Here is a 26,659-nt window from a genome sequence, read left to right on the forward strand (position 1 = left end):
TTTAATACCTGCACCCTGAATTAGTTTACCTTCCTCACCTTAGGTTCACTAACATTTGCATGCAAGTGCTCTATGCTGTGTTTGTGTGTGAGTAGTTGATGATAAATATACAGTTTACTTGATGTCAGGTGTATTTTTCCTAAACCACCTACTCATGTCCTCCGGTTGTCTAGCTTTTGAAGTCAGAGGTCCTTATTTGGTGTTTGTTCACTATGGTGCATCAGTGTTTCCCCTATATGCATTTAGCAGCAGCACAATGCCGCTGCTAAACCGTGGCCACCACTGCAAAAAAATATATTTAAATTACTAAAACCAGGAATATAAAAACAATAATGGAGCAATATGTTTTTGAACTAAAAATCGCCAAAATAACTAGACAGTCGGAGTATCTAAAATTCCAAAATGTCATGACATAGGTCCCCGTTTTGATTTTGTTTGAGTCGTTTAGATAAATTTAGAACAATGCATAAGCCATGGCAAAATGTGTAGAATTGCAGGAAATTAGCTTTAAAGCGGCAAAATATTCATGGGAAAATGTGTAGAATTGCAGTAAACTTGCTTTTAGAACAGCTACAGTTTCTCTGGCTGAGAGGAGGGCATCTAAAATGTGCCATTTGCCATGCCCACTACCCCCACACGCTAACTTTGCCACCGCTGTTGGAAAAAAATACTAGGGGAAACACTGCATAGCATATTAAAATCAAAAAAACATTACTTTTATACTTTTTTTTTTAAGCCCATGTCTCTTTTGATGGTAATGTCCTTATCTGCTTTTCAGCCTAAAACACAGATTTCTTGCGAAACAGGTCAGTTATATCTGTAAGTACCCATTCCCTTACCATAGTGTGGCTGTATCTTGCACCGGATGTACGGTTTTAGTAGTAACTAGTTATTGAATCTGAAATCATGCATTTTGGGTGTTTTCCAAGATTTGTATGTATTGTAGAGTTATTCTAAAGTACTTGCTCAAGATTTGTGACACCATTTCGTTGCATATGAATGTTGAATGCTGTGGTGTGCCATTGTTGCCTCTTTCTGTCTGGTGGTGAAGGGGGCTGTTCGGTGGAAACTGGACACATTTTTATCCCACTCATTTGGTAAGTAGGATTTCACATCAGCTTTGAAAGTATTCATACCCCTTGTTACAGCCTAAATTCAAAATGGATTAAATAGATTCTCACAGATCTACCCACAATACCCCATATTGACAAAGTGAAATCACGTTTGAAAATGAAATGCATATCTCATACATAAGTATTCAACCCTTGAGTCAATATGTTAGAATCACCTTTGGAAGCCATTACAACTGAGTCTTTCTGGGTAAGTCTGAGCTTTGCACAAATATAATACAATCCAGGTGTGCAATCTTTAATTCTTCAAGCTCTGTCAATTTGGTTGTTGATCATTGCTAGACAGCCATTTTCAAGTCTTGCCATAGATTTTCAAACCGATTTGTAAGTCAACTCTTAACTAGGCCATTCGGGAACTTTCAATGTCTTCTTGGTAAGCAACTCCTGTGTATGTTTGACCTGTGTTTTAGGTTATTGTCTTGCTGAAAGGTACATTTGTCTCCCAGTGTCTTGGAAAGCAGGCTGAACCAGATTTTCCTTTAGGTGTTTTCATGTGCTTAGCTCTGTTTCTTTTTTATCCTAAACTGCCTAGCCCTTTGCTGACGACTAGCATACCCATAACATGATGCAGCCACCACCACCATGCTTGAAAATATGACGAGGGGTAGTCATTGTTGTGTTGGATTGGCCCCAAACACAATGCTTTGTATTCAGGACATAAAGTTGATTTCTTTGCCACATTTTAAAAAAATAAAAAAATGTTTTACAGGCTTCCTGTTCACGCTGTCATTTAGGTTAGTATTATGGAGTAACAATGTTGATCAATCATCCAGTTTTCTATCACAACCATTAAACTCAAATGTTTTATTGGCCTCATGAAATCCCTGAACGGTTTCCTCTCCGGCAACTGAGTAAGGAAGGATGCCTGTATCTTTAGTGACTGGGTGTATTGATACACCATCCAAAGTATTATAACTTCACCACACTCAAAGGGATATTCAATGTCTGCTTTTGATTTTAATTTTACCCACCTACCGATAGATACCCTTTGCGAGGCATTTGAAAACCTCCCTGTTCTGTGGTCAATTTGTTTTGAAATTCACTGCTCGGCTCGGGAACCTTTTTATCTGTATGTGTGGGGTACATGAATGAGGTAGTTATTCAAATCATGTTAAGCACTATTAATGCACACAGTGAGTCTATACAATTTATATTGTGACTTAAGCAAAATTTTTACTCCAGAATTTATTTAGGCTTGCCATAACAAAGGGGTTGAATACTTTGATTCAAGACGTTTCAGCTTTCCATTGAAATAATTAGTATAAAGTAAAAAATAAAAAAAGAATTCCACTTTGACATTGTGCGGTATTGTGCAAGCCAGTGACAATCTCAATTGTCAATTGAATCCCTTACAAAAAGTGAAGGGGGTGAATACTTTTGGAAGGCACTTGCTGACGATGGCAGTTATAAAATAATGATTGACAAGTTCATTTGAAAACACTCCCAAACAATATTACGGTAAAAAAAAAAATATTTTCCCCAAGTTATGATCATTGTTTACAGATGAATAGATTATTAATAATTATGGATTATAGTATTTGACCTGTTAGATGTCGTTCTCAACAAGAGTCCAAACTCGTCTTCCAACTTTCGTAAACAATGCTCAACTGTCTCGGATATGCTGCTGTCATTAATACTGTTACTCCACAGTACTCCATAAAGATGTTACTAGGATTAGCTTCACCATTATAATTAATCTCCCCACTTATAAAAAATTGTCAACATACATCCCTTTTAAAGGGAACCTTTGTTCAACCTTTGTCCCTGTTTGTTCATTAACTATACATTTCACATAAAACAAATGGACATGTTATTTCACAAGACCATGTAGGCAGTATCACAGTTGCTCTCCCCTTGCTGATGTGCATACATGTATCCTAATATAAGAATCCAAATGCTTTGTATCAACACTCGCTGTATAATAAATCATGTGTATATACTGTACAATTTTCAGTGTCTTTTTTTTTCAAGCCTATTGTTTAAAAACCCATTTTATATCAGGAACAGGACACATCTGAAGCATCTTTGTAAGAGTACCACTAGATGGTCTTGTTGGGTCGTGAACTTGACTTTCTCAAAATAACTGTTTCCAATATCTCCCACGACATTACAGTGAACAGTTAGTCTTGTATGTTTTTAACATTTTATAAACTTTCAACACATTTAGTTACTTTGAAGTTGTTTGGTTGATACCTAAATATATTCTCTTAGTAGCAGTATTTGGCTGAAATTGACAGATTTTTGCAGCTTTACCAATGGCATGGCTAAGAACTCAGTATTTTTATACTCTTAGTATAAGGTCAGCACACTTTGTCTGGCTTCAGTATTTTGCAGAACCATCTCATCTTTGCAGATCTATGTTGTAGTAATGGGGGGCATGGCTATTTGCTGTGACACTAGTGATAGTCATTTAGAAACCTCTCTTCCTCTTTAGAGTTACGTTTTGGGGTGGAGCATATTAGAACTTCCTGTAACTAGTCACCAATTTCCCTTCATCTGGCTGAGACCCCCCCCAGTCAGTGAACCACACTCAATAATTCCAGTTTACTAGTCCACTTATGTCTGAGGCTCACTGCATGCTGCTCAGTGTGATAGCATCATATAAGAACAAGGGAAGTCATGACTTTTCATCTGACAGGTGTTTGGCTGCTGCTCATGACATGTACTGTGTTGGGTAAGTTGTGTTTTTGTAACTTTCGGTGTGGGTTTAGTTTATTGGGAACTGTTGGCCACAGGAGGCTGCTGAAGGGAGGACGGCTCATAACGGCTGGCGTGGATGGAATGGCATCAAACACTTGGAAACCACAGGTTTGATTTATTTGATACCATTCCACTCATTAACACGTGCCTGTCCTCTCCAATTAAGGTGCCATCAACCTGTGGTACTTTTTTTTTCTGCCATTGCATGTTTTGGATGACTTTATTAGGGAGTAGTTTTAATGCCTATCAAAACAGCACTTGTTTGGTGTAGTCTAACCAGAGCCCTGCAACTGTTCCAGAATCATTACGTTGATCATTATGCAGGTGCTTTCTTGACCAGGCTAGGGAGAGCTAAACTATGCTGTCAGTACAATGGGATTCCCTTATGATCACCAACAAGCCATTAAAAAAACGACCAATGACACTAACGGGGCTCCCGAGTGGCGCACTGGTCTAAGGCACTGCATCTCAGTGGTAGAGGCGTCACTACAGACAGCCTGGTTCCATTCCAGGCTGTATCACAATCGGCCCTGATTGGAAGTCCCATAAGGCGGAGCACAATTGATCCAGCGTCGCCCGGGTTAGGGTTTGGCCATCATTGTAAATAAGAATTTGTTCTTAACAGACTTGCCTAGTTAAATGAAAGTAAAATAAAAACGGGGAGCTAACGTTGTATTACTTTCCTATATGTTGCCTCCTAGTGTTCTGTGAAATGGAATTCCTGGAGAGAACGCAGGGTGACTCTACAGAGTTCTACTGTATCTCTGAGTTCAGTGCCTCCAAGCCCATTGGGTTCTACCTGAAACGAAAGTGGCTGCAGCCCAACAGAGAGGTCCTGTTCATGTATACTGAACAAAACCCTGTGTTTTACCCTGACGTCAAAGAGCGCATCCATGTCACGGGAGACCCGAGTACTCACCGGGTCAACGTGACCCTCAGCCAGCTGAAGGGAACAGACACAGACCTCTACTACTGTGAGTTTGTCTTCCCCGATTCCTCCAGCTTAGATCAAAAGATTCCAAGCAAGATGGAGTTATTTCTGTACGTTGTCGATGCTGGTGAGTAATTCTTTATGGATTCCTCCATTGATTTAATTAATGTTTCTTGCTGCGAGTGGAGTTGTTGACATGATGTGTCAGCCACAGTAAGTAGCCTGCCAGTTTCCCCCTTTTTTGTTAATTACTCCAGATGCCATAGCTGAGCCACACTGTTCATGTTATGCATCCTGCCACTGCTTCCTCCTTTAGAATAGCCCTGGCTATAGCAATAGACTCTCATCTCCCACAACCTCATAGACAGTTATAGTGTTTGTTTCCCATGTGGAGAAGATGCCCCAGACAGCAAGATGGATGTAGGCCTAATAGAGACGTGCGCCGGGGGGTCAGCTGTTCTCCCCTGCCTCGCCCCCTACGGTTCCCCCTCGGCTATGGAAGGGGTATGCCTGAAGAGGCGGTGGGGCCGGGCTCCAGTGGAGGTGCTGTTCCACTCAAAGCGCCCCTTTTCCTCCGCCTCGTTCCCCCCAGAAGAAAGGCTTCACCTGGGCACGGGGCTGGGCGGCCTGGCCTACAACCTCACCCTGCTAAAGATGCAGCCGGAAGAGAGCGCCTTTTACAGCTGTGAGCTGCTGCTCCCCGGCAGGCCCGACAACAGTGCCAGGCTAGGGAGACACGTATACTTTGTATCTGTGCAAGGTGGGTCTTTATCTACTTCCCCAGAGTCAGATAAACTCATGGATATTTTTGTCTGCGTCTAGTATGAAGGGGAAGTCGGCGGTAGTTTCGCGAGACAATACTAGCTAGAGTTAGCGCAATGATTCAAACTGCACACAGACATAAAATGGTATCCACAAATTAATCTGCCAAAATCCCAAACTCTCCCTTTTAAACTGTAAATTCATGCCAGAAAATGTCCAGTTTATCTGTGGAAGCTGTTTCTATGACGCTGTATTGTTTATTAACTCTAGTAGCCAATTCAGTAACCCAGGTAACAATTATCAAACAGACAATGTTATATTAGTAATTCGTGTAATGTTCACCATACACAGTATCTGAAGGGTTGTCAATTTATTTTTAATTCCTGTAGTGAGCTGACATTCTGTGAAAGGCTTTAAAGTCTGACACCACATATTGGATTTTGTTGTTTCTCCAGATGTTAGGTGTAGCTGTGCGGGTTACGCTCCACTGCTCTATGCCCTTTCTGCTACTGTGGGGCTGCTACTCATCTTCGTTATGGCCCTGGGAGTGGCTCATTATGTGAGTGGGACTGTAAACTACTCACTATGGACAAAACGATTGACACACAGAATATTATTTATAGAAATGGTAGCCACTCCAGTTTTTTGCTGCTTTCCGGTCATAATTTAAAAAGCATTACAACCTCACATTCTGCAAAATTCTCATACATTTTCTTGAAATCACAAACCATTATTCACTCTGAGTTTATAAAGCCACACTCTAACCTTTTACAGCCACACCTGTAACCTCTATGGTTGTAGACTGGGGAGACATGATATTGTAATGTTTTTAGATACTTACTCATTTGGTAGCTACTGTATTCCTCAAGTGACAAATGTGGCAGTACCATAACACTGATTTCTGACCGGTATGACAATGTACCAGTGATTTGTCAAACACATCAAATTGAGGAAGGATGCCACTTTGAATCAAAACATCCATCCTCTTACTATTCACAGAATTTCACACAGGAAAGATACTAGTTTCACTAGTTGTTTTCCCCTGCTGCCTTCTCTGATTGGCTTCTGTCCACTGTTGTCAGGGTAAGACCCGAGGCGACCGTGTCAAACCGCAGCCCCACCAGGTCTCCATCTACGAGGAGATGGTCGGGGTGCGGCCCCCCAACCGGAATGGAAAAGTGTCCCCCTCTTACCACCCGAGGCCTCCCTTTCATCTGGAGGAAAAGGATGCTTCTGCCTATGACACCCCCCCCCTGAGGTCTCGACAGGAAAACCACTACGAGAGGCCTGAAGGGGTACCGCTAGTATCTGAAACTGTTGGGGAGATGTGAGGAACGAGGTTGGCCCAATCTCACCAACACTGTGTTTAACTATTCATTTATAAACTGGAGTCTGAACTATAACTACAACTTACTCACATAACTTTCAATTTGGACAACCAACATCCACCTTAGCCCACCTAATTTAGTTTGTTGTACTGTAAATGCTGTTGAGTTTTAATCAAGGATGTTTTGTATTTTATGTAAATGCTGGCAGCTGAATGTTGTAGCTTTTTCTTTTTTAAAGGAATGGTATTCCATTTTTTTTTAAATAAACAAAGTGTAATACTTGTCTTGATTAGTGTTATATTATTTTGACATTTACATGTATCCATGCCCATTCCTCACTGTCCAGTCCACAGGGAACTGTTATTATTGCCAATCATGGAGATGGGCTTAATATTTCTGCTGGATCAGTGCTGGAAACAGACAAGAATCGTGGCCAACCCATTATACCAGGACTTACAAAAACAATTTCAGGGATGCAACTAGTCACCTTATGGCGAAATTCACGGTTTTGAATCTAAAATAGGTGACCTACGTGAATCGTGTAGATCAGATGAGAAAAGTTTGGGTCTCTACTAGCTGTTACGCGAACGAGTGAGGCGCGGCTCAACCAATCGTTCACATGACAACAGAATGCCGCGCTCTGGAGAGACAGCAGTAGGGTTCAAATGCAGTTTGCCAGTTACAGCAGCGCGTCCCCTGAACGATAGCGAAGAGGTAGGTGATGAAACTTACTTCAGGAGCTGTAACCTAAAAATAACTTGCATTTGGAAAATTTGAGGAGAAAGTGTGGTGGAACAAGTATTGTTAGCATTGTATCTTGCTATAGTACTTACTGTAGCAGCTGGATCGAATTATCTGTTAGCTAGCCAGATAAATGTTGAGCAACATTATCCAAATAATTGAGTTAATTGTTTGAAAATTAGTTGGCTAACAAAGTCAGACAGCTAGCTAACGTGAGTAACCTAACCAATTCGCTATAGTATTAACTGGTAACGTTATACGACTCGTTGATGTGCCGTAATAGCTAGTTAGCTTGCTAGCTCATTTGTCCTGGGATAGAAACATTAGGTTGTTATTTTCCTTGAAATGCACAAGGTCCTCTACTCCAATTAATCCACACATAAAACGGTCAACCGAATCATTTGTCATCTTTCCTCCCTCCAGGCTTTTTCATCTTTGAAGATGGCACGTGGGTACCCGCTTCTATAAGCCAATGAGATGGGAGAGACAGGACTTGCAGCGTCATCTGTGCCAGAAAGTTCTATTTTAGCCTTTGGCAACGCAGACACTCGTTGACGCACGCGAGCAGTAATTGGATAACAGATTTCTACATTTATTTTGCAATGCGAGCGGTGTAGTCAAGCGTATTAGTCCCTGACTGCGTCGTGTGCGTATAAATATGTTATTGCACCAATGAGCGTCTGGCTAAAATAGAATTTAAAAAATAAAACTCACCTATAACAAGTCGTGCTTCTCAAGTGTAAAGTTAAGTGGATTCCTCAGTGGTGTGTCTCAATAGTCTAGTGGCTTCATTGTGTGGGTGAGTTGTCTAAAGGTCGCTTCCTTATCCGTCCGCATCTAGTTACTAGCTTTCTCTGGGGGTTGTGTCAATGCTGTGGTTTCTTTGTCTCTAGAGGTGCATTAATAACTAAATGTCCACATGAAAAATCCAACCCACAGTGAAGACTACACAAGAAAATCGACAAGACACTTTAACAGCCAAGAAAAATGTCAATTTATTAATATAGTCCGAAAGAAGCGCCATAACTTATGGAAACATGTTTTTCCCGGTGCATATCATTAACAATTACATTCTATGAGGAGAAAAAAAAACATTAAAAGCCATAACTTTCTCAGCACAGACACTTCTCCTTAACATTTTTTTTTTTAAATAAAAAAGGCGATAGGCAGATTATCACCTCCTCCCCCTTACAAAAACCGGATTGCCTTAAATCATGGGCTTTTTCTCAGTATAACCCACAGTGCTTTAGCAGAAGGATAAGCGCTCATTGGTTAAGGATTACACAGCATGGTGAAGCAATAAAGTTGCCATAAATCTGATGAGGGGGAAGAAAATCTAACATAGCACAACAATGACACACCCCTACATCAAACCCTGAACCCCAGAGTACCAGTCCTGGGCCCCAAGAGAAAAGCAGGCCTGGACTCTCCCTCCCACTTGTGCATAGATCATGAGCCTTTAAAAACCAGCTTCCCCCCTCCACTTCAAATCTTTCTTCTGAAACCCATCTATTAGACATTAGAATCTCTTAACTCATTGAATACCTGCCACAGGAACAGAGACATAAGAGTAATGCACAATGCTCCTGAACGTTACAGGATGGAACCGCAAGAAAATACATAAGTACAACTAAAACCATTGATAATTTTTGTTTCAATGTAAAGCCATTTCTACATCGATTTTACATGTAAAGCACTCCACTTTTTCCCTCTCAAAAAGTTCATTTTCAGTCATTTATTTGGTAAATATGTAACCGCTACAGATTTTTTAGAATCAAATGGTATTTCATATTCTATTTAAATCCCTAACTTTCAGTGCTTGGAGTTCGATTTCTCAAAGTTATTCTAATTTATAACTCTCAAATTTAAATAAAAATGGAGTTTAAACTCTGGAAATCCTGGCCTTCCCGAGACAAGATCCACATCTTTACGAGTGTGCAAGATAGTAAGCAGATTGCGTTGCCTTTTTACAAGACAAAATTCAAATAAATCAATACATACGTCTGTCGACATAAAAAATAATAATAATTGAAATACGACAACACTGATCAATCCCAGAGTTCTGAAAGTAGCATAAATCTTAATTTTGCAAAGTTGGTTTAATTAATGTTCATATTCATTTGATGGAAGATGGAATTAGTCTTTTTCAACATTTTCATTATAAAATTCATTTTCCCTCAACTTCAGACAAATGAAATGTTTGTAAACGACAGGTGGCTTTGCAAAAAAAATAAAAAAAATAGGCACCTCTGAAATGAGTCCTGTAACAAACTCACATCCCCACATTATCCCTTTCCATTTCTCCATGAAGTTAACATGGGGATTACTAGTCCTACCATCTATGGCCACAAATCTTAGATTGTTCATTTTTTGTAGTCTTTTTTTTCATTACATTTGTATGTAATCAGAACAAAATGGTGCAATACTCAATGATAATCCTTGTTTTGGATTATTCCACAATAAAAAGCCACTATAAAAAGGTAGATAAACATTTTACAGATAAAACAAAAACCTTTTTTCCCCCATTAAGTCCTTGAGTAAACATTTACACATGAATTATCACCCTCTCCCCTCAGTACTTAGTCTCGTTTGTCTACGATTAGCTGAGTGAGGGGTAGAAGACACTCAGTGCCATGTTAGAAGATAGACATTGTTATCAAAATATAGTTGACAAGCAAAAAAAATAAACTGAATAAAAGGACAGACAACAATGTCAATACACAACATACTGAATGGAACATGACAGCAGTCCTAAGCCTGCCAAGCACACAGTCGTTTGCACACATACATTTGACTTTCAAGCACACAAAATAATTTTTGCACATTTTTTTTCTACAATATTTTTTAAATCATTTTTTATATATATTTTTTAAACTGATGACCTCAAAAAGCTTGGAAGTGTACAAGTCAGACTTTTAATTTGAATTTTTTTAAACAATTTTTATTTTTTTACAAAAGACTTCACATTACGTTATTGGCTCTCCTTGATTCAAGTATTTGTGTATTTTTGTGTTGATATGTTTAATGATATTTTTCTCTGCTGGGAAAGTATACATTTAAAAAACAGGTGATTTCAGGTTGGGTTGTTTAGACAAATTCACTCACATACAGTAGAAGTACTTCAAGGTACTTACTGTAATGTGTTCATAAATCCAGAACGTGCATATCCAACTCCAAATAGGAAAGACATTACTCATGATCCATCTAGTACCAGTTTAACCCCTAACCCCATTTCATTTCCTTCAGATCACTTATTTCCGGAGGGGAATAAATATTGCTAATTTTCAGTTTGTATTGAACCCAGACCTTTTAAAAGGAACAAAAGGTTTTAGGAGGTTGAGATCAAAGGTGTCTGTTGATGTGCTACCTACCACACGTACATATCCATATGTGTATATACACACACACACACACACACAATCTATCTATAGTTAAGTTGTAGAGAGTGCACGGCGTGCCCCTCAATGCTGGTGCAGCACCACACACAGAGCGGACGTTTGGAGGCCCCCACCCGGCTAATTGGTCTCTGAGTTTGGATCAAGGCAGTTACAGAAACAGGCAATAGTGATTTTTGCTAGTGTGCTGCAGGACACCTCAGAGTCCCAAAAGGTAGCCTTATCCCATTTTAGTTTTTTTTTAGTTTTAAGAATTTTTGAACCTTTTTGAAATGCGCCCCCTCTCGTTGCCCACCACAGACGCAGTGAGGCGAGCGACCTGGGCTGATACAGTGGGCCCGAAGTCATCTGGGTCTGCGGAAATATACAGTTGTGGGCCCGCTTTGGGCGGAAACATTAACAAATAGGATCAAATATAGCATCCACAAAAAGGCTCCCCAACCTGCATTCTGGAAGCTAGAGGACTGGAGACATTTCAGCTAGAAGTGCAGAGCTTTAGTTAACATATTATTGATCTTTTATTGATTTTTGTACTTAAAAAAAAAAACTAAAAAAAAGATTTGTCAAACTTCATATTAAAAATGACATTAAACTTGAAGAATTTCTTTTTTGGTTTAAAAAAAATATGTACCCGGGATTACCCGTCAAACTGACTGTGCACCGTAGCATACTTGGATCCCGCAAACTCAGTAAAGATTTTATCCTCAACAACGGGGCATTCCCCACTAAAGCAAAGACTGCCTAAATGGCACCCTATGTCCCTATATAATGCACTACCTAGTAAACAGGGTGCCATTTGAGACACAGGCATATTATCTCAGGAGTTCAGGATGAGGTGTGTTGCCCCCACCCATCTGTTTAATCCCTCCTGCCCCCCTGCCTCCATCACAAAAGTTATCAAAGATCCTCCATCACAAAGGTTATCAAAGATCCTCCATCCAGAGAGAAGAGCTCTTTCTCCAGATCGTATAACATGGGCTAGTTTTATAGATCTATATATTTTTGGGTATTGGCACATAGGATAACACTGGCCTCTACATTGTAACATTACAGTAGGCCCATAGTTGAAGGGAATTCATTACTATTCCATTCCCCCAAAAAACAATTATCCAGCCAATACAAGTCTATAGTACTACTACTGCACAGCTTGCCATTAGTTAGTGTAGAACTTGGCTCTCTTACACTACAGCAAAAGGACATACATACAGAGAGAGCTGCATCTTTTAACGTCATCTCCTACCCTGAGATCAAGCTGACAGGAGATCAGTCTTCAGCACAGTAAAGAGAGGCCTACTATACCTGCACTCCAGTGGTACTAACTTCCCATAGAGGGTGGAAGTTTGGAATATGACAGTGTTGTGGTTTAAACCCAGCTATAAGGACCAAGAGCAGACATGTTCTAAGTGCTGAAGGGTACATACATCAGGAGGTCGTTGGTTCTAGCTCCGAGTCGGTGCTCAATCTTTAGGGCAGGATTGGCACGTTGGCTGTAAAGGGTCCGCAGCCTCTAGTCTTTTGCATAGAAACAGAACTGAGTCGCTTTTTATGTCTGGTCAAGGGGAGGGCCATGGTTGCTTTGGAGGGGACTGGAGGAGGGTGTAGCGTAGCAGCTGTGTGAGGGGGCGAGGGGACAGCCCTGGCAGAACCCAGGTGGAGCAGCTAGGGTCAGGCAGGACACACTCACCCATCTGAGACACCCTATTGGTCTAACTTACACATCTTGAGATACTACCTGGAAGTACTACAGCATACTGTCCAAAACAAAGCAATGATCAATCAATCAGTTAAGATACTAACTAATAATAGACAATCAATGACGGGCTGTAGTATTGATCCTCGTTTGCATTCAATACACAGGATGAACATACAGAGGCACCTCTGACCAAAGTGTTTCTGCATATGAACAGTGAAAAGGGCTAGTTTCAAGCAGCCACCTTGAAAAGACCACTGCATGTAGACAAAAATAAACCAAAAAATACACAACGTCAAATGAAAACTAAATAAAATGCATCAAACACTGGCAAAATTCCAGAAATTTGACTGTCTCTTGACTTCCAGCTAAAGTGATCTTTGTGTGAAAGAAGATTAGGGGAAATGAAGAGGGTTGGTTGAGACAAGGTCGAGTGCTGCTGGCGCGGTCGTTAGCTACCTAGCTCCGTGCTGATTGGCCAGTCTTGGAGGGAGCGTGGTTTCCTGCTGGGCTGAGGGTGTCCAATGAGAGAGCTTGGTGCAAGCCCAGGAGGAAATGCTGCTGTGGGGGGTAGCCTTGCCTAGCGACCGTCGCCATGGGCACCACAGCAGAGAGGCACTCAGTGGACCGTGACCATCCCCCTCCCCACTCCGACCGACCGTTGGCCGGAGACAGGTAACATTGCATGTCTAGTGTCTCCAGACAAGAAAAAGGCTAAACATTTTGGAGTAACAGTGATATTCACTTTGATATAGTTAAAAGAAAATGTCTTTAGAAAAAAAAAATCACACTTGCAGAATATTTTTTTCAGATAAAAGTAGATTTCCATTTTTTTTTTTTCATCCTGCTACCATTTCAAAGTTCATACAAGTCCTTGGACCAAAGAGGAACAAACAAATACCAGAAGTTATTTCCAAGTATAGATACAGTACAAAAAGAGCAAGTTCTTTGTCTTTTTTTCAGTTTTCAAAGTTGCTGCTCCATCTGTCTGATTTATTGGTTTGCAAGTTGAAGCGTTTAGCTTTCTTCATAAGTGCTATGATAAAACCCTTTGATATAGACAAAAGGTTAGTCGCTCTTACATTTTTGTACAGTACCAAATACAAGGAACACTCGTAGTAGATCTACTGCATTAGGAGAAACCCCTCTTATTTGGTATTGTGCCCCTCCAGTGACTCCCCCATCTGGATTCACCCTGTTCGGTGTGGCAACGCGGAGAGGAAGGGCTTTCTCATGTACCCCAGTTCAATATGAGGAGTTTCAGGGCTGCAGGGACCGTTTCTGAACGCACAGTTATAATAGTAACACCATCCTCGCTCCTCCTCTCCGCAAAACATAACGCAACAGTTTCTTAGGGAGTGGCCTGGTGGGAATCAAAAATGAGAAAAGGTAACGTTTCTGTAGTTCTTAAGTTCTTTGCTTTGATCAACAACGACAATACAAATTAAGAACGAAAAATGTAAAGAAACCAGCTCCTGCTTTGACTTGAGTGTGGACGGAAGAAGGGTCTGTGGCGTATATATTGCACAATGTAACTGTCACATCAAGTTGAAGCGTTTTTTTGTCGTCGTTTCCAGAAATTGGTGGACCATAATGGGGACGAGAGGGTCAACAACGGAATCAACTAATAATGTTAACTGACAAGAAGCATCTGTAAGTCCTGTTGGGTGAATATAGCTGAAGTCGTAGTTCTGAGCAGTGGTAATCTGAACTCCCAGACGTGAATGATTAGGTTTTATCAGACATATACTCAAGTACCCACACAAAACAGACGAAGCTAGGTCGGTCGATGTGTAATAATCTCAGTTTATGTTGCGATAGATATTATAAAAATGTGCCTGGATATACAAAAATAACAAAAACAGCAGTGTAAATCCCTTTAAGAACAAATGAATGACGAAAAAACGGAAAAGGTTTTAACTGATGATTGGTTGGGTCAGTGTTGACAGGCCTCATACTGCCGAGTGACTTGGGGGTCGTATTGATTAGTGCACACGTGGCAAAATGTTTTGCAACAGCATGCGAAAACAAGCTTTTCTTGTTGGACAAAGTTCAGGTAGTCCCTCAGTTTCAGTCCACTTGCTTCCGTTTCGTTCATAGTGAATACGACCTTGGTTGATCACACTTGTTCTGTTCCATTCACTGGCTCAGAGATGGGAACTGTGCAAGCTTTTAAACTCATACAATTTTCCTTCAGTTTCAAAACAATGAAAAAGGCTTGAGATTGAAGGAGGACCTGGGCCGCAGTAGAGCACTTAAGGCGAATATTAGTGCTAGGAAACAAAAAAATAACATAAGTAAAATGTCTTTGAACCACATCATTGGCCACGGGCATGCTGGGAATGGTATTTTTAAAAATCAATTTTGAGTTGTGGGCAAAGGAAAGATTCAAAATGGCAGCTTTTTCGATTGCTTCTCCTTAAAAACACTTCACACAGAATGTGCGATATTCATGGAAACTTAAAAACACTTAACGGTTCTCTCTTCATCGAGTCTTTGACATTTCATTTTTGTTTGCTTCCAACAATTTATCAAATACTAAAAAGAAAATCCCCTTTTAAAAAGATAACTAAAAAAGAAGAAAACGTAAAAACCAAAGGGTGTAGGGGTCAGCAGTCTTGTGTCGTCGCCCCCAGCCTTCCGGTACACGATTCACAGTTCCGTTGATACTGATTATCGCCACATGATTTGCTTGGTTTTGCTCCTGTTCATTGTCATTTTTTTTGTGTATTTCTGTATTTATTATTATTTTTCCACTGTGTTCCAGCATTGAAACATCCATTCTCATGGTTGGTTTGTTAGTGTGTTGTCCTACATGGACTCTCCACTCAGCAGGTCACCTGGCAACAGCGTGTTAATGGGGTTGGGGCTCCCGATGACGCCGCGACTGTCATCGCCACTAGGGGGCCCCCACAGGCTGGAGTACTGGGGCACGCCCCCCCACAGGAGGTCTCCGCCTCCGCCCGTCTTGGCTCCTCCCCCCAGGCCTCCACCGGCACTGCTCCAGTGATGGCCAATAGCGTGCTGCTGCGAACCTACGCCTCCTCCCATGCGCATCTGATTGGTGCCGGGGTTGGGCTGCCAGCTGGTGGTGGGCGGGAGCTGCTGCTGGCCTTGTGCAAAGTAGCGGTTCACCTCCTCCTCCCCAGCAAACTCTGCCAGGATGGTGGTGTTCCCCAGCACACACCTAAGAGGACAGGTGTCAGTTATACATCACATACTTACAAGTGTTACAGTATCAACATGGATGTCTTACACCTGGTGAAGTGCAGTACAAGTATTTCCTTATAGACTTTGACAATTTGTCAGTGAGATGTGTATAGCCTAGAAGTTGAGACAATATTTTGTGTTTCGTTTTAGGTCAGACGGAGAAAATCACTACCCTAAACAGCCTAGAGTATGGGTGAAAGAAAACCCACTCAATCTTTTGGTATTTTTTTCATTAGTCCACTGTTGATACAGTCCCACAATGTTTTTTCATGTCAGCAGTCAAGTTTTCAAGATATTGGACTTTCAAGAAGAAAATGAGTCACCGGCCACATGGCGATGCATGTTTTTTTCCCTTCAAGTATGGGAGTCTTACATGTGCAGGGACTTCTGGGCCTTGGCAGCCTCCTCCTTGGAGCTGTATCGCACCACAGCGTTTCCCTGGGTCAGGAAGAGGTGGAATGTGATGAGGGGGCCGTGCTGCATGCACAGCGTCCGCAGGGTGGAGCCATCTATCTGGGGGGTGAGGTTCCTCAGTACCAGCCAGCTACTGGTCCTGTTGGAGCTGTCTGTGCTCCAGGTGGTGCCCTCTGAGAGAAACAGAGAGGGGAACATGATCAGTCAATATTCAGGTCCTCACAAAATATAAATCAATCATTTTTGGTCAATAACTTGTCTTCTATTAATGACAACATATTTGTATGTATGTCATAAGTTGTCCATTATCTATGCATGTTTTTTATTTATTTTTTTACATATTTGTATCGTCTCATGTAAGCACTTTTACACTTGTACTACTACCACCTCAGTGTGACCTTAGGACTCATGCCAAAATAAGGTCACACACAGTTTAGGTTCTCTTTGAAGCCATGACAACAGTCCTTTAAGTCTTCTCTTGTAAGCTGCAAGACTTCAGTATGACAAGGGCCTCTAACCACAGCGGGGTGTGTAATTGCTCCACCTTACTACAGCGAGTGACAAGGAGAGGAGCTCAAAACAAAACACGGGGGAAAATCACTCTACAACAACCACACCTAGGAACATTACATGCTTGTGGTGTCCTACGCTATGCTTCTTGAGGCAAATGTGTCAAAAACATTATGTTAGGGTAGGATGTTGACACAGCACAAAGTAAGGTCAGCTCAAATCCAGTCAATGGTTTTCCAATCGATCTCAAAATGACTGATTTTCCTCTACTAGGTATATTACCAGGTTTAAGTCTTTCCAGGCTTGTTACAGAGGAACTCCGCCGGTCTATATTTCAGGCTGAGGAGTTATACTGTGGCATCTCACCTGAGGTGTACGAGCTGCTCCAGCCTTGGGCCAGGCCCAGGGAGTTTCCCCCCCAGGTGGAGGAGGGCTTGGCTGGGTTGGTAAGGCCGGGAGGTGGCCTTGAAGGGGCTGTGTTGTTACGGGGTCCCTGGGGGACCTTCCACAGCTCGTGGGATAGAGAGGCCTGGGAGGGGTGGGAGATGGGACCCGGGGACCAGGTGGACTTCATGTCAGATAGCTTACCTGAGAGAGAGAGAGAGAGAAAGAGAAGAGGGGAACCTATGAGATCCTGTTGTAGAGATGGAGACCCTCTATGAAGCCTATGTTCTATGACAGATTCTTCGAAATCTAACTTTGGGCAGATGCAAAGTTTTAAAAAGACGCCCCCTATTAACAGTTGTTCATCAACAAGAAACCTCAATCTTGACTTCATGGGTTTATATGAGTCATAATGGAGAACGCATTGAGGACTACAGGAAACATGAATGTAAAAAGAGAATGCAGATCCACTCAGACATTTAAAGGGGGACATTTTTCAAGTATTCATAGCAATTCTCAGTGGGTTGCTTAACGGCAACAAAAATGTCACGTCAACACATACTTATGTCTAGGGCCACAACATTCAAAGCATTTCTTGATTCAAACACTCAAACTTTTCATTCCATGAGGAATACAATGCAATCACATTGTAGAGCACTTGATACACCGGCACTGGGTAGTTGGTAGTAGGATTAAATTAGGCAAAAGAAGGATCTATCTACCGTAACACTCAACAAACACAGACCACACACAAACAATAGGATAAAGGTGTGTTGCTATGGTGGTAATTAGGGGAGGGGGTCAAGCTTGAGGACCATGGGTCAGCATGTCCACATAGGGGGCTGTGATCTGTACCTGCACTCTCCTCATCCGGGGAGGACAGACTGAAAGAGCTAGTGTAGCAGCCACTGACTGGCCAGTCCGTGGAGGGGGGCAGAGCACCGTTCTGAGGCGGTGAAGGAGGGGAGGAGCCTAGCCGTGGTGGCCCATTGTTATGGACAGAGGGGGTGGTGGGGAAAGAAACATGTACAACTTGATTTAAAGAACGTGTATAAATACAACAGGGCCTATGCTACTGGATGACACGGTCACAACAAGTGAGGTACTACTGTAACCCCTTCAGTGCCATGGAAAGGAATAGGATATAAGCTTAAGTTGTCAATATAGTAACACAAGTCAACAGCTGTTTGAGAATCAACAGCAGAGACCTGCCCTGTTAAGGAGCATATACAGTCTGTGTATCTTAAAGCCAACTAACTACAGACCCCGTCTCTCTGATTGACCCCTCCTCACCTCCGCTGCGGTCCCGGAGCAGGTAGCGGTTGACGTCCTGGATGTTGGTGTTGATGGTGGGGCCGCTGGGAACGCTTCCTGGGGTCATGTTGGGGTCGTTCTCGGGGTCAATGTTCTGCAGGCCCTTCCAGGGCACGCCTGGACAGAACTCTGAGGAGACAACATGGAGGACAAATGGTTATTTATCCTTTAAACTGAATAATTTAAATCAGATTTTTTCACTTTCTAAATCTTTCTTTTCTCTCTAAAATCAAAACAGTTTAGAAGAGTTTAAATCTCTTTTCTTTGTCCTCTATCAGTAACGTGTGTCAGGATCACGTGTGAAATAATGTTTGATCTGATTGAAATGTCGGTCTTCTCTACCAACCTGGGGGCCAGTTGATATTCGTTCCATTGGTGATCTGATCCTTGGGGCTCTTTCCTGGTCCCTGGCCCCAGCTGTCAGGGGGAACCAGGGGGGAGGTGGGAGACTCAGACCCACCCATCATACTGTATGGGCTGTAGGAGTCATCCATGTGGGGGGGCTTTCCGGGGGGGCCCAGGTTAGAAGCAGCAGATATGGCACCTAGGACAAGTCAAAGGAACTCATTAATTCATTCGACAGACATTTAAAATACATACAGTACCAGTCAAAAGTTTGGACACATCAACAGGTGTGCCTTATTAATTTGCGCTCTTAATGCGTTTCAGCCAATCAGTTGTGTTGTGACAAAGTAGGGGTGGTATACAGAAGGAAGACCCAGAGTTACCTCTGCTGCAAAGGATAAGTTCATTAGTTACCAGCCTCAGAAATTACAGTCCACCAAGGCACTACATCGCAGTGCTAGCTGTGCCACTAGAGATCCTGGTTCGAGTCCAGGCTCTGTCGCAGACGGCCACATCCGGGAGACCCATGGGGCGGCACACAATTGGCCCAGCGTCATCTGGGTTAGGGGAGGGTTTGGCTGGCCGGAAAGTCCTTGTCCTATAACAACTCCTGTGGCGGGCCAGAGCATGCACGCTGACATGGTCGCCAGGTGTACGTTTTTTCCCGACACATTGGTGCGGCTGGCCTCCGGGTTAAGCGGGCATTGTGTCAAGAAGCAGTGCGGCATGGCTGGGTCGTGTTTCGGAGGACGCACAGCTCTCGGCCTTCGCCTCTCCCGAGTCCGTACGGGAGTTGCAGCGATAGGACAAGACTAAGCTACCAATTGGATACCAAGAAATTGGGGAGGAATATAAAAAAAAAAAGTACATTCAAATTGCAGCCCAAATAAATGCGTCAAAGTTCAAGTAACAGACATCAACTGTTCAGAGGAGACTGTGTGAATCAGGCCTTCATGGTCAAAGTCCTGCAAAGAAACCACTACTAAAGGAAATCAATCAGAAGACTTGCTTGGACGAAGAAACACGAGCAATGGACATTAGACATTAGACCGGTGGAAATGTGTCCTTTGGTCTGTTGAGTCCAAATTTGAGATTTTTGGTTCCAACCACTGTCTTTGTGAGTCGCAGATTAGCTGAACGGATGATCTCCGCATGTGTGGTTCTCACCGTGAAGCATGGAGGTGGTGGTGTGATGGTGCTTTGCTGGCGACACTGATTTATTTAGAATTCAATCACACTTTACCAGCATGGCTACCACCGTATTCTGCAGCGATACACCATCCCACCTGGTTTGCCCTTAGTGGGGCTATCACTTGTTTTTCCTGGTGGTGCTCTCATGCATACTTCAGTGTTACTTCCCTCGAAGCAAGCATAAGTAGGCATTTAGCTCATCCGTTGCCTGTAATCCATGGCTTCTGGTTGGGATGTACGTACGGTCAACTATGGGGACGACGTCGTCAATGCACTTATTGATAAAGCCGATGACTGAGGTGGTGTACTCCTCAATGCCATTGGATGAATCCCGGAACATATTCCAGTCTGTGCTAGCAAAACAGTCCTATAGCGTAGCATCAGCGTCATCTGACCACTTCCGTATTGAGCGAGTCACTGGTACTTACTGCTTTAGTTTTTGTTTGTAAACCGAAGGATAGAATTATGGTCAGATTTGCCAAATGGGAGGGCGGGGTAGAGCTTTGTATCCATCTCTGTGTGTGGAGTAAATGTGGTCGAGTTTTTCCCCCCCTGGTTGCACGTGACATTTAAGTTTGCCTGCATTAATGTCCCCGGCCACAAGGAGCACCGCTTCTGGATGAGCATTTTCTTGTTTGCTTATCGCCTTATACAGTTGGTTGAGAGCGGTCTTAGTGCCAGCTTCGTTTTGTGGTGTTAAATAGACGGCTAGGAATAATATAGATGAGAACTCTTGGTAGATAGTGTTGGGAGTCTGGAGTAAACTTTGAACATTGTTATAGGAACATTATTTACACAAGAGACATGAGGTATGCCATAATAAAGCTTAGGAGGGGCTGAGTACAGGGAAAACAATCACATGTGACAGTACTGATAAGGGGAGAAACCGTTGAAGGCTCATATCACTTAGTTCCCTGCTTAGCAGGAAGGATGCAATGTTTAGAGATAAGAGACTCTACCCAAAGTGGGGTATGAATACCACTACGGGGGAAGCCATGTCTTTTGTCGGAATACAGCTGTGTCGACCCTTTGGGAAGAATTAAACTTGGTTAAGCTTCTCTAGTGTCCGTGTTGTCTACAGCTTATCATAAAGTACTCTACCTTAGGCGAGCAATACCCTACCTCAGGGGAGCAATACCCTGAGACTTAAATATTAGACATCGCGCAACAGCTGTTATTGACAAAGGCACACCCACCCACCCACTCCTCGTCTTACCAGAGGTAGCTTCTTGTCCTGCCGGTGCATGCAAAATCCCGCCAGCTCTATATTATCCATGTCGTCGTTTAGCCACGACTCAATGAAACAGTTTTTACTGTCCCGTTGGTAGGATAGAGATGGCCGCCTCGCTTCGCGTTCCTAGGAAACTATGCAGTTTTTTGTTTTTTTACGTGTTATTTCTTACACTAGTACCCCAGGTCATCTTAGGTTTCTTTACATACAGCCGACAAGAACTACTGAATATAAGATCAGCGTCAACTCACCATCAGTACGACCAAGAATATGTTTTTCGCGATGCGGATCCTGAGTTCTGCCTTACAACCAGTGTAACCGAGTGGATGACATGCAGCGACCAAAAAAAAAAAAAACGACCCAGAAAAAGAGGGAAACGAAGCGGTCTTCTGGTCAGACTCCGGAGACGGGCACATCGTGCACCACTCCCCAGCATTCTTCTTGCCAATGTCCAGTCTCTTGACAACAAGGTTGATGAAATCCGAGCAAGGGTAGCATTCCAGAGGGACATCAGAGACTGTAACGTTCTCTGCTTCACGGAAACATGGCTCACTGGAGAGACGCAATCCGAAGCGGTGCAGCCAGCGGGTTTCTCCACGCATCGCGCCGACAGAAACAAACATCTCTCTGGTAAGAAGACGGGCGGGGGCGTATGCCTTATGGCCAACGTGACATGGTGTGATGAAGGAAACATACAGGAACTCAAATCCTTCTGTTCACCTGATTTAGAATTCCTCACAATCAAATGTAGACCGCATTATCTACCAAGAGAATTCTCTTCGATTATAATCACAGCCGTATATATCCCCCCCAAGCAGACACATCGATGGCTCTGAACGAACTTTATTTAACTCTCTGCAAACTGGAAACGATTTATCCGGAGGCTGCATTCATTGTAGCTGGGGATTTTAACAAGGCTAATCTGAAAACAAGACTCCCTAAATTTTATCAGCATATTGATTGCGCAACCAGGGGTGGAAAGACCCTGGATCATTGTTACTCTAACTTCCGCGACGCATATAAGGCCCTGCCCCGCCCCCTTTCGGAAAAGCTGACCACGGCTCCATTTTGTTGATCCCTGCCTACAGACAGAAACTAAAACAAGAAGCTCCCACGCTGAGGTCTGTCCAACGCTGGTCCGACCAAGCTGACTCCACACTCCAAGACTGCTTCCATCACGTGGACTGGGAGATGTTTCGTATTGCGTCAGACAACAACATTGACGAATACGCTGATACGGTGTGCGAGTTCATTAGAACGTGCGTTGAAGATGTCGTTCCCATAGCAACGATTAAAACATTCCCTAACCAGAAACCGTGGATTGATGGCAGCATTCGTGTGAAACTGAAGGCACGAACCACTGCTTTTAATCAGGGCAAGGTGTCTGGTAACATGACTGAATACAAACAGTGCAGCTATTCCCTCCGCAAGGCTATCAAACAAGCTAAGCGCCAGTACAGAGACAAAGTAGAATCTCAATTCAACGGCTCAGACACCACAGGTATGTGGCAGGGTCTACAGTCAATCACGGACTACAGGAAGAAACCCAGCCCAGTCTCGGACCAGGATGTCTTGCTCCCAGGCAGACTAAATAACTTTTTTGCCCGCTTTGAGGACAATACAGTGCCACTGACACGGCCTGCAACGGAATCATGCGGTCTCTCCTTCACTGCAGCCGAAGTGAGTAAGACATTTAAACGTGTTAACCCTCGCAAGGCTGCAGGCCCAGACGGCATCCCCAGCCGCGCCCTCAGAGCATGCGCAGACCAGCTGGCCGGTGTGTTTACGGACATATTCAACCAATCCCTATACCAGTCTGCTGTTCCCACATGCTTCAAGAGGGCCACCATTGTTCCTGTTCCCAAGAAAGCTAAGGTAACTGAGCTAAACGACTACCGCCCCGTAGCACTCACATCCGTCATCATGAAGTGCTTTGAGAGACTAGTCAAGGACCATATCACCTCCACCCTACCTGACACCCTTGACCCACTCCAATTTGCTTACCGCCCAAATAGGTCCACAGACGATGCAATCTCAACCACACTGCACACTGCCCTAACCCATCTGGACAAGAGGAATACCTATGTGAGAATGCTGTTCATCGACTACAGCTCGGCATTCAACACCATAGTACCCTCCAAGCTCGTCATCAAGCTCGAGACCCTGGGTCTCGACCCCGCCCTGTGCAACTGGGTACTGGACTTCCTGACGGGCCGCCCCCAGGTGGTGAGGGTAGGCAACAACATCTCCTCCCCGCTGATCCTCAACACTGGGGCCCCACAAGGGTGCGTTCTGAGCCCCCTCCTGTACTCCCTGTTCACCCACGACTGCGTGGCCATGCACGCCTCCAACTCAATCATCAAGTTTGCGGACGACACAACAGTGGTAGGCTTGATTACCAACAACGACGAGACGGCCTACAGGGAGGAGGTGAGGGCCCTCGGAGTGTGGTGTCAGGAAAATAACCTCACACTCAACGTCAACAAAACTAAGGAGATGATTGTGGACTTCAGGAAACAGCAGAGGGAACACCCCCATCCACATCGATGGAACAGTAGTGGAGAGGGTAGCAAGTTTTAAGTTCCTCGGCATACACATCACAGACAAACTGAATTGGTCCACTCACACAGACAGCATCGTGAGGAAGGCGCAGCAGCGCCTCTTCAACCTCAGGAGGCTGAAGAAATTCGGCTTGTCACCAAAAGCACTCACAAACTTCTACAGATGCACAATCGAGAGCATCCTGGCGGGCTGTATCACCGCCTGGTATGGCAACTGCACCGCCCTCAACCGTAAGGCTCTCCAGAGGGTAGTGAGGTCTGCACAACGCATCACCGGGGCAAACTACCTGCCCTCCAGGACACCTACACCACCCGATGCTACAGGAAGGCCATAAAGATCATCAAGGACATCAACCACCCGAGCCACTGCCTGTTCACCCCGCTGTCATCCAGAAGGCGAGGTCAGTACAGGTGCATCAAAGCTGGGACCGAGAGACTGAAAAACAGCTTCTATCTCAAGGCCATCAGACTGTTAAACAGCCACCACTAACATTGAGTGGCTACTGCCAACACACTGTCAATGACACTGACTCTACTCCAGCCACTTTAATCATGGGAATTGATGGGAAATTATGTAAATATATCACTAGCCACTTTAAACAATGCTACCTTATATAATGTTACTTACCCTACATTGTTCATCTCATATGCATACGTTGATACTGTACTCTATATCATCGACTGCATCCTTATGTAATACATGTATCACTAGCCACTTTAACTATGCCACTTGGTTTACATACTTATCTCATATGTATATACTGTACTCGATATCATCTACTGTATCTTGCCTATGCTGCTCTGTACCATCACTCATTCATATATCCTTATGTACATATTCTTTATCCCCTTACACTGTGTATAAGACAGTAGTTTTTTTTTTGGAATTGTTAGTTAGATTACTTGCTCGTTATTACTGCATTGTCGGAACTAGAAGCACAAGCATTTCGCTACACTCGCATTAACATCTGCTAACCATGTGTATGTGACAAATAAAATTTGATTTGATTTGATTTGATCGTGGGTCATCGATTTTATTTTCCAATGATTGCACGTTGGCCAATAGAACGGGATGGCAGTGGGGGTTTGCTCACTCGCTTATGAATTCTCAGAAGGCTGCCGGAACTCCTCCCCCCTTTTCTCAGGCTTTTCTTCGTGCAAATGACAGGGATTTGGGCCTGCTGCCGAGAAAGCAGTATATCCTTTGCATCGGACATGTTATAGAATACAGCTTCTTACAGTTCGATGTGAGTAATAGCTGTTATGATGTCCAGAAGTTATTTTTCGGTCATAAGAGATGATAGCAGCAACATTATGTACAAAATAGGTAAGTTAAATGCAAAAAAAACCCCAGATCAAAATAGCACAGTTGGTTAAGAGCACGAAAAACCATCCCCCCAGCATCATTCTACCTACTACAATGACAACACACCTCCAGGCGGTGTAAGGGCTATTTTACCAAGGAGGAGAATGATGCAGTGCTGCATCAGATGACCTGACCTCAACTCAATTGAGATGGTTTGGGATGAGTTGGACCGCAGAGTGAAGGAAAAGCAGCCAACAAGTGCTCAGCAAATGTGGGAACTCCTTCAAGACTGTTGGAAAAGCATTCCAGGTGAAGCTGGTTGAGAGAATGCCAAGCGTGTGCAAAGTTGTCATCAAGGCAAAGGGTGGGTACTCTCAACAATCTCAAATATATTGATTTGTAACACTTTGTTGCTACATTATTCCATGTGTTATTTCATAGTTTGTCTTCACAATAATTCTACAATGTAGAAAAGAGTAAAAATAAAGAAAAACCCTTGAATGAGTAGGTGTGTCCATACTTTTGACTGGTAATGTATATAGATGTCTCAATCATAAAGGCTTAAAAACATGGCAAAGTAAGAGTGGTTGTCAGTGTTGCTCTTAGTGGAGTATGGAGGGCAAAACACTGAACACTGGGTCGCAAGGATACATCCAGATGAATATCAACGTGAGACATCACTTGAGAAATAGAAATGGATTTAAATAGTAATTTTCGATGTCAGACACTAAAGAGAAACCATTGATTTCATACTGAATACTTCCAGTTGAGATTTCCCACACCGTTTCATCACTGAGATATGTGGAAACATACAAAAGCCTTCGAGTAATAACAACCCCCTGTTTACTGGTACAAGTTGATTACTATAAGGGGCAGAACAGCAGCTTGTTGCTCGCGCCACAGTGGGAGAGGTTAGGGGAGGTGGTGTTTGTGGCTCACACGTTCAATTTCCAGTGTTAACGTGTCTGTTGTGAATGCAAAACCGTGTGAAAGAAACCCAGAGAATGTCTGTTGGCTGGTGAGAGAGTTGGTGTGAAATACGTTAATGTTATTCAGAGCGAGTCAAATAAGTCACTATGTTGGGGAAGAAAATCGACTAAGTGAGCAGAAAACCCAATTTTTCTACCGAGATGACTAATAGATGGATTTCTTGTTTGACAGCGTGTATATGTTTATTTATTGCCCCCCACCCCACGAGGGAACAACAGAATTTAAATGAGACTTCAAAGTTCCTAATGTTCCTCCTACCGTGCTTATTGAGGTTGGGCTCCATGTGGGAGGAGTTTCCAGAGAGGCTGTCCATGGAGTTGGAGTGGGTCCACTGGGACAGACGGGACTGGGGCTGGGGAGGCTCCTTCATGGACAGGCCCCCCACCTCCATGCAGTTTACATTCATGTTTGGATTGAGTCCAGCTAAGAGAGAGAAAACATCTAACATTGAATACACAGCTCAACACAAACCAGAGAGATAAAAGACATTGCAGGGACTTATACTGGCGTATTTAAGGCTTACTAG

The 26,659-nt window shown here is 43.3% G+C and overlaps 2 protein-coding genes across 3 annotated transcripts in view; one reads left to right on the forward strand and one right to left on the reverse strand.

The window, feature by feature from the left end:
• The first annotated feature begins 3,614 nt into the window (after positions 1-3,614).
• LOC112230292 lies at positions 3,615-7,133 on the forward strand. 2 transcript variants are annotated; one of them, XM_024396521.2, is made up of 5 exons: positions 3,615-3,804; positions 4,532-4,888; positions 5,156-5,521; positions 5,979-6,082; positions 6,606-7,133. In XM_024396521.2, the coding sequence occupies exons 1-5, from the start codon at positions 3,750-3,752 to the stop codon at positions 6,852-6,854; spliced, it is 1,131 nt and encodes a 376-aa protein (XP_024252289.1). In that variant the 5' UTR covers positions 3,615-3,749; the 3' UTR covers positions 6,855-7,133. The 2 variants fall into 2 exon arrangements, with proteins under 2 accessions (XP_024252289.1, XP_024252290.1); XM_024396522.2 differs by having other exon boundaries at positions 5,159-5,521.
• Positions 7,134-8,568: 1,435 nt separating this feature from the next.
• The window catches only part of LOC112230291 (trinucleotide repeat-containing gene 6C protein-like), a 65,768-nt gene continuing 47,677 nt past the window's right edge, over positions 8,569-26,659 (reverse strand). Inside the window, 7 exon segments of the mRNA XM_042310823.1 lie at positions 8,569-15,864; positions 16,261-16,474; positions 17,178-17,399; positions 18,051-18,167; positions 18,489-18,638; positions 18,856-19,053; positions 26,392-26,556. Coding sequence (XP_042166757.1) covers positions 15,489-15,864; positions 16,261-16,474; positions 17,178-17,399; positions 18,051-18,167; positions 18,489-18,638; positions 18,856-19,053; positions 26,392-26,556 — 1,442 coding nt within the window. The 3' untranslated portion in view covers positions 8,569-15,488.

This window comes from Oncorhynchus tshawytscha, linkage group LG32 (genome assembly GCF_018296145.1).
Source record: "Oncorhynchus tshawytscha isolate Ot180627B linkage group LG32, Otsh_v2.0, whole genome shotgun sequence".
In the NCBI taxonomy this organism is placed as follows: domain Eukaryota; kingdom Metazoa; phylum Chordata; class Actinopteri; order Salmoniformes; family Salmonidae; genus Oncorhynchus; species Oncorhynchus tshawytscha.

What these genes read in the sequence shown, in the direction of transcription:
- LOC112230292 (XM_024396521.2), top strand. Translation starts at nt 3,750, where the DNA reads ATGACTTTTCATCTGACAGGTGTTTGGCTGCTGCTCATGACATGTACT. An exon ending in ATACTTTGTATCTGTGCAAG is followed by an intron (nt 5,522 to 5,978) that starts GTGGGTCTTTAT and finishes TTGTTTCTCCAG; the next exon opens with ATGTTAGGTGTAGCTGTGCG. An exon ending in CCCTGGGAGTGGCTCATTAT is followed by an intron (nt 6,083 to 6,605) that starts GTGAGTGGGACT and finishes CACTGTTGTCAG; the next exon opens with GGTAAGACCCGAGGCGACCG.